General features: G+C 37.9%; 1 protein-coding gene across 1 annotated transcript in view; it reads right to left on the bottom strand.

Moving 5' to 3' along the window:
• The window catches only part of LOC134204405 (uncharacterized), a 37,230-nt gene extending 24,620 nt beyond the window's left edge, over window positions 1–12,610 (bottom strand). Inside the window, exon 1 of the mRNA XM_062679225.1 lies at window positions 11,414–12,610. Coding sequence (XP_062535209.1) covers window positions 11,414–12,155 — 742 coding nt within the window. The 5' untranslated portion in view covers window positions 12,156–12,610. The remainder of the gene's footprint in view (window positions 1–11,413) is intronic.
• Between the last annotated feature and the right edge of the window lie 65 nt (window positions 12,611–12,675).

Genomic DNA, 12,675 nt, shown 5'->3' with positions numbered 1-12,675 from the left:
CGATAACACATCTCACAGTTCAATGAAGAATGCTATGTTGAAACGAGGTTTCGATGTATGTATTGTTGACTGGATTAGCGAGATGTTATCAAAAAGAGAAATATCAGCTAACCTTGGAAGCTCATCAATTAGTGTAAGAGCAGTAAAAGGGTGTCCTCAAGGAGGCGTTGACGATCTTCTCAAACAACTGGAAGCTCGAGGCTTCGAAATAATCCGCTTCGCGGATGATATAGTTATATTGGTCAGAGGAAAATATGACTGTGTTATTTCTAATCGAATGCGAATTGCCCTAAACTTCATCACGTTATGGTGTGAAAAAGAAGGATTAAACATAAATCCTTCAAAGGCCACATTAGTGGCGTTTACAAGGAGAAGAATTAATTCTTTTCCTACTTTGAAATTGAAAGGACCAGATTTAAAACTTTCAAACTCAATCAAGCGGGGACTAAAGCCAAAAATGTTTCAATGGATTTATACGGCGATTGTGAAACCCAGAATATCATACGCCGCATTAGTATGGTGGCCAAAAATAAAAGAAAGGGTGGTACAGAATAAGTTGGAAAAACTTCAAAGATTAGCTACTCTTTCAATAACTGGTGCAATGAGAAGCACGCCGAACAAAGCGCTGGACGCTTTGCTCCACGTGCTACCATTGGATCAATTGATTCAATTAGAAGCTTTGAAGATCAAAACAGATTCAAACCTCTTCGAAGGTGACTTAACAGGGCATCTTAGTATTCTAAGCAAAATAAGTATCAACTCACTGATTACAAACAACGATGATTGGATGAGGAGAAGATACAACTTTTATCGATGTTTTGATGTAATTAATCTTGAGCGAAGCATATGGATAAATGGTGGACCAAATCTTCATTCAGGATCTATTGTTTTTTACACCGATGGTTCAAAGCTGAATAATCAAGTTGGAGCAGGCGTGACTGGCCCAGGGACGAATATTTCGATTCCCGTGGGAAAGTGGCCAACTGTTTTCCAAGCTGAAGTTCAGGCTATTCTTGAATGCTCTAATTTATGCTTACGGCGAAATTACAGGCATTCAAATACTTGCATAATGTCTGATAGTCAAGCAGCATTGAATGCTCTGAAATCAGCAAGATGCACATCTAAACTCGTTTGGGAATGTGTTCAGTCACTCCAAACCTAGAGTAGTCGTAACAAAGTGAACCTGTATTGGGATCCTGGTCATTATGGCGTTGAAGGCAATGAAGGAGCTGATATGCTGGCAAGACTTGGTTTATCTCGACAATTCATAGGTCCCGAACCATTTTGTGGTGTATCTGCGTGTTTTCTTAGAATGGAACTCAAATCTTGGGAACATTCCAAAATAGAAAACATCTGGAAAAACACCGTAATTTCGAGGCAGTCTAAACGTTTCATCACACCAAACGTAGTTATCACTCGCAAAATTTTAGATCTTTCGAAAAAAGATCTTAGCACATATACAGGTCTTATAACAGGCCATTGCCCGAGCCGTTATCACTTGAAGCTGCTAGGAAAACTTCAAGATGACATATGTCGTTTCTGCGGCATACATGTAGAGGACTTGGAACATCTGTTATGCCATTGTCCGGCAATTTTTAGGAAAAGAATACAGTTCTTCAACAAGGAGCTGATAGAACCCTCTAAAGTTTGGAGAACAAATCCCAATATGGTAGTACGATTCATCAGAACCATAATACCGCATTGGGAAGACGCTGGCAGTCAAGGTAATGCAATTGCTCTACGTAACAATGGTGCGTCAACTTGACAAAGCTATATCAAATGGGGCATATATCACAGTAGATCTAACAAATGGTCGCAGTGATTAAAATACCCAACAAGGAAAAAAAATTATCTTTCGCAACAGCCCCAAAAATCCAAATCGGCCAAACAATAAAAAAGTTATAGCAATTTCAATTTGGGGTTAATTTGACCCCAGAGCACAGACAACGTAAGTTTTTCTGAGCACAGACAGAAGGTTAAAGACGTTCTCAACATTGAAATTGATCATGATGTATAGCCTCCCGAATCAGTTCCTTATCATGACAGCTATGTATACAATACATCTATCTATCTTCTATCTATATATCTATATATATAAAACTCAATGTTTGTGTGTTTGTATGTATGTTTGTATGTATGTTTGCATGTATGTTCCAGCATAACTTCTGAACGCATTGACCGATTTCAACCAAATTTGGAACACTCATTCTTTATCTTAAGGAGACGACGATAGGGTGGTTATGGATGTTGTTTGGAAAAGGGGGAGGGTGTGGGGGGAGGGGCATTGCTTAGTCATCGATCAACTCAGTGTACCTTCTGAACCCCTTGGCCGATCTCTACCAAATTTGGAACACACATTCTTTATCTTAAGGAGACGACGATAGGGGAGTTATGGACGCTGTTCGGAAAAGGGGGAGGGTGTGGGGGGAGGGGTATTGCTTAGTCATGGATCAACTCAGTGTACCTTCTGAACCCCTTGGCCGATCTCTACCAAATTTGGAACACACATTCTTTATCTTAAGGAGACGACGATAGAGGAGTTATGGATGCTATTCGGAAAAGGGGGAGGGTGTGGGGGGAGGGGTATTGCTTAGTAATCGATCAACTCAGTGTACTTTCTGAATCCCTTGGCCGATCTCAACCAAATTTAAAACACACATTCTTTACCTTAAGGAGACGACGATAGGGGGTTAGGGATGCTGTTCGGAAAAGGGGGCGGGGGTGGGGGGAGGTGTATTGCTTAGTCATCGATCAACTCAGTGTACCTTCTGAACCCCTTGGTCGATCTCTACCAAATTTGGAACACACATTCTTTATCTTAAGGAGACGACGATAGGGGGGTTAGGGATGCTCTTTGGAAAAGGGGAATGGTAAGGGGGGAGGGCTATTGCTAAGTTATCGATCAACTCAGTGTAACTTCTGAACCCATTGGTCGATTTCAACCAAATATGAAACAGACATTCTTTATCTTAAGAAGACGACGATAGGGGGGGTTAGGGATGCTCTTTGAAAAAGGAGGAGGGTGAGGGTAGCGGTATTGCTTAGTTATTTATCAACTCAGTTTACCTTCTGAACCCCTTGGCCGATTGGAACAAACATTCTTTATCTTAAGGAGACGACGATAGGGGGTTAGGGATGCTCTTCGGAAAAGGGGGAGGGTAAGGGGGGAGGGATATTGTTAAGTTATCGATCAACTCAGTGTAACTTCTGAACCCCTTAGCCGATTTCAACCAAATTTGGAACACACATTCTTTATCTTAAGGAGACGACGATAGGGGTTAGGCATGCGCTTTGGAAATAAGAGATGGTATGTGGGGAGTGGTATTGTTTAACAATCGATCAACTCAATGTAAGTCTTGAGCCCCATGACCGATTTGAACCAAATTTGTATCAAATATTGTCTGTCCTAAGGAACCGATTTTAGTGGATATTGGTAGGTCCTTCTAAAATGGGGTGGTTGTGAGAGAGGGGTATTGTTTAGTTAGCGATCAATTCAGCATAACTTCTGAACCCATTTACCGATGTCTACCAAATTTGGAACCCATATTCTCTGTCTAAGGAAGACTATATCAGGCTAGGAAGGACTGTCATAGCTGAACGAGAGAGGGCATATTTATTAAACGAACAGTTTAGTATACCTTTCTATCGCATGGGTGAATTCAAATTAAATTTTTAAGCACGTATTGTTTACCCAAAGGAAATTATTTGAGAGAGGCTGGGAGGAGTATTTGAAATGCGGGAGAATGTTGGGGTTGGGTATTGTATAGAAAACGACTTAATTTAAAATCCCTCTATTTAGTTCATCCGAGGTTCTTTGACATTTTACAATGCTCCGAAAACAATTCTTCAAAAATAGCCAATCCTCGATAATGACATTTCTCTAAAAATGACATAACCCTGAATGAAGCAGGCCATTAACATAACACTATTTGGCCTAAGGTCATTTAACATGAAGTGAATTTGGAATAAAACTGAACATCATCAGAAAAAAATTTCATATAAAGCATGCATTTGCTGGGTATAAAGCAATGATAATTGTTACCCTTCATCGGAGTCATAGTTTGCCCAGTGAAAAGCAATGAATAATGTGTTTCCTTCTGGATGGTGGATGTGATTGCTCCTTTAAAAGTATGCATTTTCTCGGAATAAGGCAATGGTGGGTGTGATCCCTTCTTTAAAAATATGCGTTTGCCCGGAATAAGACATTGGTGGATGTTTTCCCTTCTTTAGAAATAGACGTTTGCCCGGAATAAGGCTATTCAAACCCACAATCCCTTCTTCAAAATCAGTCAATATTTCCAAAAGCCTTCTTTTAATCAAATGATGAAGTATCAACAACTAAACACAATTACCCTGTTAACCAATTGGTTTTATTATTTTCTGATTGTGAAAAAGAACTGCAAACCAAACTGGCAACTCCGAGCAAGGCCGGGTACATAAAGCTAGTAGACGATAAGTGAGAGACTTTTTCATTCTCGGCTCATGCGCTGTTTACTATGGCAAACAACGGCGAAAGTGAATAAAACAACTTGGGCGGGAAATTAACATTCAATAATATCATCGCCTAACCCAGCTATGCATTTCTAGCGCATGAGATGAGTGGATGAGTCTCGTGAGACGTACATTGAGACACGAACACTAGCTTCTCTCGTCACACCGAATCGATACTACGTGAGCTTGCGTCGCTCATGGCAGACTGTCTCATTCATGTATACACGAGAGTTAAGAGACTCTGCTGGAAAAGAAGACAGAAGGAAGAACAAAGAAGAAAAATAGAAAAGAAATAAGAAAAAAAAAAACAAGAAACAAGAAACAAAGTATATGGAAAAAAAAGTGAGCAGATAGAAGCCTAACGAACAAAAAGGAAAAATAAAGAAGTGAGAAGAAGAAAACAGAGAAAAAAGAAGGAAGAAGGAATAAAATACGAAGGAAGAGGAAAAAAAGAAGTGAGAAGAAATAAGAAGAAAAAAAGAAAGAAGATAAAATAATAGAGAAAAAAAGAAGAAACAAGATAAAAGAAGATGAAAAAGAAAATGGAAAGAAGAAGCAATCAAATATGAAAAAGAAAGAATAAAGAGAAAAAGAAGTAAGGAGAAGAAGAAAGAATAAAGGAAAATAAAGAAATTAGAAAAAAAGAAAGGATAAAGAAGAAACAATAAAGAAAGAAGAAAAAGAGAGAAGAAAAACCCAGATTAATCCACCTATCGTTGGTGATGCCTATCTCGCAATTAGTTAAGACACCAACCTTATATGGGGCCTATATGGTTCGGTGTACCATTTTCTTCATAACTTCTAAACGCAATGTCCGATCGTTATCAAATTCAATAGTGATCAACAAGGCTTTGTCCTCTGTCGAATAAAACTTGTTGCGAGAAAATCGGATAAGGATTACTATACGAAAAGTTGTCTAATGTTTTCTTTGGATTTTGTGCACACACATACACACACACATACACACACACATACACACATACATACACACGGACAGACAGACATGTGCTCAGTTCGTCGAGCTGAGTCGATTGGTATATAACACTATGGGTTTCAGAGGCTTCTATAAAAAGTGCGTTTTCAAAGTGAAATGATAGCCTTTCGGTACAACTTTGTTGTACGAGAAAGGCAAAAAGAAGAAAGGAAAAAAAGAGAAAGAAGACAGAAGAGAAAATATTGAAGAAATTAGAAAAAAGAAGGTTAAAAAAAGAATAAAGAAAAAGGGAAAAATGAGGAAGAAGAAAGAGGAAAGAAAAACTAAAAAAAAGAAGGGAGATATGAAAAAGAAGAAAAAAGAAAAGAGGAAGAAGATAGAAGGGAGAAGAAACAAGTAAGTAAGACGAAGTAAGATAGATGAATTTAGAAAGACCAAAGTATCAAGCAAGAAAGAAGAGGTAAGAAAAAAATAAAGAAAGGTGGAAGAAAATAAAGGAAGAAGGAAAGAAAGAAAGTAGAAGGCAGGAAAAAATTAATGCTTTCAAGAAACGGAAGAAGAAAGAAAAGGAAGAAACTTACTTCCCCCTTCCCATATTTCATTCACTGCCCGTCTACGCATAATTGTCCCTTGTTAGCTTTTGGAGATTTTGACTTTTTTATCACAGAGCGCTCTATTTCGATGGGTTTTCCCGTAAATACTTGAAGATATCGAACTTTGTTCAAAAAATCTATGAAAACAACATCAAGGCGATTTGTCCCATTATTGAATTTCGACGCATATTTGTCTCGTAGGAAATAAGCTCATCATTATGACAGAATCTGTTATTTTATAGAGTGCAGCCTATAGAAATGGTATTCAATACTTAGATCTTAGATCTGGTATTCAATACTTAGAAGATAATCGAAGAGATCGCTTCTCAAGGTGCGTATTGAACTATTTACAGTGGTAGTTTAGTGCTCAATGCTCTGCAACGAAATCAAAATTCGTTCACGATGGACGGATTGCGATTCAGGAGTAGTTGATTTAATTCATTATTTTATCATGTTTTTCGTAGTTTTTAAAGTGTAAATATGAAACACTATCGCGTTATTTTCACATGGCAAACGAAATATAGGATTGTGGACCTAAACCAAACCTATCCAAATGTAATATTGATGAAAAAATGTATGTGCTTCGGACGGTCCATATTACCCCCACAAGAAATTGTCCGTTTTACACCACCGTTATCCTATTTCTTAGAAAATTCTCGAAAAATCGATTTTTGATATAAATACGCAATGAATACACTAAGTTTGAGATCTCTGCGTAGAATGAGGATTTATTTTGACGATTTCTGCTTCAAAAGCCTAAATACTGCACATGAAAAAATAGATCAGCATGTCATTTCAGCCATAATTTGTATTAAATCATTATTAACAGAATATTTTTCATTATTTGAATGCGGTAAAACAAGTCGCACTCCGTTTTGCCTTTCTCGTACAACAAAGTTGTACCGAAAGGCTATAGTATTACTCCAAAAACCAGCTTTTTATAGAAGGCCCGGATACTCATAGTGTTGTATACCGATCGACTCAGTTCAACGAAACGAGGTGATGTCTGTATGTGTGTATGTGTGTGTGTACGTGTGTATGTGTAGAAATTTTGTAGACACACTTTTCGGAACTTATCATTACCCGATTTACTCGCAACAAGTTGCATTCGACGAAGAATGCGGTCCTATTGTTTGCTGTTGAAAATAGGCCCGATTGGATCATTGTTTTTTCCCAAGGGTCCCCCTTTGAAAATCAATTTCAAAATTTCCAAAAAAAATTGTCAGGAATGGTGACAATGCGTATTAATTAATTTAAAAACATGCAAAATGATTGAAAACATGCGATCTATTCCCCTAAAGTACTTTTTTGACCTTTCTAATGAAATTTTTACAATACATTTTAAATGCACGAGAAAGGCATCATCGCCGCTAGGTGGATTAATCTGGGGTTTTGTAATAAACAATGAGATCAAGTTGATAAAGAAATAAATCTAGACCAACATCTGAAATGGGCGTAACAGAAAAAAATTATTCCTTTAGATTCCTCGTCTACATATAAAGCTATATTTGTAAACGGAGAATCAAGAGGAATAAATTTTGGCTGTTACGCCCTTTTCAAATGTTGGTCTAGAAATTATAACGACTTAGCTCAAAAGGGACCCCGGGAAGGATCAACTGTTTATTGTTAATTCAACTTTGAATGACTATGCAGTCTTTGAAGATTAAAACTATATTTTTATTTGTCTAACGTTGCGAAACAGAGATTTTTCATCAGGGGACAAATAAAAATCTTGTTTCAATCATCAAAGATTTGTTTACCCTGATTAATCCATGGTGCTTAAAAACCCTGATTAATCCATGGTGCGTTTCCTGATTAATAGTGCATTTCTCGTGCAAAAGAAAAAGATGTTTTAGCGTGTTTAATTTTCAATTGCAAATAAAAATTCCTTGATGAATGAAACCTGTTGCGAGTAATTCGGACAATGCTAAGTTTTTAAAGTGTATCTACAAAATGTGTACACATACACATACAGACATCACCTCAGTTCGTCGAGCTGAGTCGATTGGTGTTCAACACTATGGGTCTCCAAGCCTCCTATCGGAAATTCGTTTTTGGAGTGTTCATACAGCCTTTCGGTACAGCTTTGTTGTATAAGAAAGGCAAAAATACACTGTTGTATAAATTTATTCAGTCGATTTTTTTTTTATGCGACCCTCCACTCTCCCCCACACCAAAAGGCTCTACGATTGAGCCTCCTGGAAATGGACGCATCTATGCTCTCAGCAAATTGACAACACAAAAAAAAAACTAACAATTAGACTAATTGCTGAGAACTAAAATTAACAAAAATAATAAGGGCAGTGGAGCAAAAGGACATGAAAACTGCCATTGTGTTTTCAGTGGACATTAGTCCTTTTAAGAAAACACATTACTTAATTTAATACTTAATTACTTAATTTAATACAAATATGAATCTTTGGAGGGTTAATATATTGCTTTGGTAATTTATATCAAAAGTGTACTAATGTTATTTTTCAAATAATGCCTGACACTATTTTTAAAGGTGTATCTATTTGTTATGCGCTGCAAGTCTTGGGGAAGACTGTTAAACTTTGATGGGCCAATAATTGAAAATCGTTTCTGACCAAAACTGGAGATTGCTCGAATTTGTACAAGATTATTTACTCTCCTTGTGTTATGAATTCGTGAAGTTGTTTGTAATACAAAATTATGATGGATAGTTGTGTTATTGATAACATCATGAACAAGCATAAGAGCTTGTAGTTCACATACTCCAATTAGTGGTAATATTTTATGAGGTAGGTTCGAATATAGGTTCACTGTAGGATAAAGTATGGGTAGCTTGAATATGGTTTTTATGCATCTATTCTGTAAAGTTTGTAACCTTTTGAGTTTCGATTTACATGCACGGCCCCAATTCAAAATCAAATAGCTCAATATTGAGTGAATATGTGCATTATAGAATTGTAGAAGTATTTTTTGAGGGACAAAACTACTGACACGTCTTAAAACTCCACACAATGATGATACTTTATTACAAACATGTTTTATATGGACATCCCAAGAAAGAATATTGTCAAAATGAACGCCCAGATATTTGAAAACTGAGACACATTCAATTTTATGAGGCCCACGTATTGGATCCTCTAGTTGCGGCAAAGATCTTCTTGACGAATGGAATATCATGTACTTAGTTTTACCAATATTTAGTGATAACAGGTTGCTAGACAAATATTTTTGTAGTTTCTCTAAATCGTGATTGATATGCGAAATAATAACTTGGAGATTACTATTGGGGTACAAAAGAGCAGTGTCATCTGCAAAAAGCCTAGGGATTCCTTTCAGACCAATTTTGTATAAATCATAAACATAAATTAAGAAAAGTAACGGTCCAATATTACTTCCTTGTGGTACACCCGTGTTGATTAATTTGAAAGAGCTTTTTTCACCATCTAATGATACGAACTGCTGACGATTATGTAAATAGCTACAGATTAAGTCATTAGCTCTACCTCTGATACCATAACGATCAAGCTTCTTAAGTAAGATTTCATGATTCAATGTATCAAAAGCCTTCTTCAAATCGAGAAACAGAGCGCCTACGTGTTTTTTTGAGTCGATATCAGATATCAAACTATCAACTAACTCAGTAATGGCTATAGTTGTACTACAGCCTTTTCTAAAGCCATATTGCATACTATAAAGTACGTTATTCCGTTCAATGAATGTTAACAGACGGTTGACTAAAAGCTTTTCAAGAATTTTGTTAAAAACTGATAGCGTGGATATGGGCCGGTAATTATCCGGTTTGCAAGGATCACCATTTTTAAAAATAGGCACTATTCTGGCTAATTTGAGACACTGTGGATAGCATCCAGTTTCTACTATTTTATTGAAGCAATCAGATAAAATTTTGGCAAATAAGTCAACATTGTTTTTTACTATACTAGATGGAATGTTATCCGGTCCAGGACTTTTATTATTTTTTAAATCCCTAATTAAAATTATAAGCTCATTAATGCTAGCTGGTTGAATGAAGATAGATTCCGTGATGGAATCCACTACTCTCAAAGGGTCTTCTCCATTAATTGGAATCGTGCTGGCTAATGCAGACCCAATACTTGCAAAGTGGTTATTTAACACTTCACAATCTTCTACTTTCGACGTTGTTTGAATTCCATTTAATATTAAATTTGGTGGTGAAGTTTTTTTCGGAGAACCAAAAAGAGCGTTGATATTCTTCCAAAGTTTAGAATGACATGTGTTGGATAGCAGATTTTCATAGTACTGTTTCTACTTTTTTTGAAACGTGTTTTAGTAACTCTAAAGTATTCTCATCTGACGGATTTCTACGGTGTCTCTTCAAATAATTGTTTTTGATTTTAATTAGGGGCCAGATTTCAAAATTCATCCAAGGACAATGTGTGCCTTTCAGTTTTGCAGCTCTAGTTACCATAACAGTGCAATTTGCAAGAAGCTCGTTATGCTCGATTTTGTCCCCAATGTCTAACACGTTGTGATTATGGTCTCAAATTTCGAAAACTCTGTTTCAAATACCAAACTGCACCAAAAACCAAATAGCATAAGCTAGATGGGGTTTTCTTGTTGGACGGTGATAATCATTAAATTAGTCCTATTGAGAGAATCTGTTTACTTTCATTTCAATTCATTTCATCATTTCAACTTGAAGTTTTGAATATGAGTCTACGCGAGATTTGATTTAAAACTCTTAAAGCTAGCATGACATTACATATCAACCGCGTAAAGTCGTGGCCTAGCGATTGCCTTTGACATCCGTCGAATACATATATGTTGAATTTGCAGGGCTGTGTAATCACAGGAAAATCCAGCAAGAGACTTTGGCGCTAGTGATATATAGCCCAAGTAACAAGAATAAAGCTCTCGGAAACAGCGATTCAATTTTCATCTAAGCTATAAAACCGCAATAAATTTGTCGATATTCCTAGGGAGACGATGTACCAAAAGTTCGTATTAGTATCGTCTCTTTTTGTTCGTTTTGTTCTGTCAATCGAGCTCACAATTTGATAGCTGTGGGCGCTCTTATACAAAAAATTCAAGAATTATTTTAAAACAGTCCGATACTACACAATAGACGTCTAGCGAATGTTGGAAAATGTCTAATTCAAAACCAAAACGTTACTCTTATCACCAAGCTACTGGGAACTCTTCACTTTACTGTTCTTTATAAAAGCGTTCTTTATAAATGAGTTTCCATTCCATGAATTTGTTCTTGTAATTCCATTATAATTGGCCAAGTAAACACTGGATTGTGATTTCGTGACTATGTCCATAATCATTACTCTCGGCTTTATGGTCACACTGAGTACACCCATTGCTCGTTCTATAAATAATTCCCTCATAAAGTTAACACGAAATGAACCAAACAACATAATGCTATATTTAGGATTACCAGTATGCTTCGGCGCGTTCTGCTGCTGGTGTTTCCGCTCTCGCTGCGACTTCGTCTTCCGGTGCACCCGCCTATCTTCGAGGTTTTCCGGAATCTCCAAATCACCCGAAAGCGACGCGTCATTGAAATCGGAACACTGCTTCAGATACCGCATCAGCGTTTCGTTTGCCTGGCGCACTTCCATTTCCCCAGCAGCGATAATTTTCCGCTCTCTCCGCCTGCGGGATTCCGATTTGCTGCGCTTTCTGCGTGGGCTTTTATCTAGGCTACTTCGGCTGCGGGTGCTCCGCTGAGCGGGACTTTTCTGCGGATCTGACAGCGATTGCACCTTCAGCTGGCGGTCCATGTAGCCCAGGATACCCTTTTGCAGTTTGTCGTCCGTTCCCGGAACGGTGTCTACGGAAGTCGTTTCCACGCGCTGCTGATCGTGTGGATTTCTGTTAGCATCAATTGCATCATCAACATTGTTGTTGTTGTTGATATTGTTGTGGACTTTCGTGCTGCTGGCGTTTGTCGTCGTAGAGGCGCTATCTAGATTTTCATCTGGTCGTGAAGAATGTGAACCTCCTACGGTAAAGGGTGCTCTATTTTTAGAAACTTCTTCATCGTTTCGCGGCCTGCCTGGAGATTGTTCGGAAGCTTCCAATCGCTGATGCCCACTGCTGGTCGACACTCTCCGCGAGCTGGATCCGGACCGAGAACTACGGTGTTTAGTTTTGGCATGCACGCGCACTTGTTCCATTTTTTAAAATTTTCACTTGCCAACCTTATGTGGCATTCTACTGAGAACAACTCCGAAGCCTTTCCTCGGAGATTTTAAACGGCACAGTATTTCAATCAAGACAGGAAAAATCAATTTAATATTCCATCACAAGTATCAGAAACAACACTCATAAGAACCAAAAATATCGCAATCATCACTCTATCCTGTGGGGGTGATTTGGGCGTATGTGAGAAAGGAAAATTCGAACACCGAATGCACTACACGGTAGGCACAACGAAACGGCCGACGACGACAAGCGGTACCGGAAGGGCGGGTGGAGAAAAACACCATTTAGGGTGGTAGCACACTAATTTCCCAGCACCGTACCGAAGTTTGTGCTACGAACGTCATGAAATCTCCTCGCCAACTGACACAAATCTGGCAAATGGTTGTCCATGGACTGTAACTTTTCATCGCCACTCAGTGCCTTAGTATATATAAACAGGACGCCTCCGACAGTAACCGAACGGGGAAAAGGCTGTAAGCATTCCACTGTAGG

This window comes from Armigeres subalbatus, unplaced genomic scaffold (assembly GCF_024139115.2).
Source record: "Armigeres subalbatus isolate Guangzhou_Male unplaced genomic scaffold, GZ_Asu_2 Contig561, whole genome shotgun sequence".
NCBI lineage: Eukaryota > Metazoa > Arthropoda > Insecta > Diptera > Culicidae > Armigeres > Armigeres subalbatus.
This window is presented reverse-complemented; position numbering and strand designations above follow the sequence as displayed.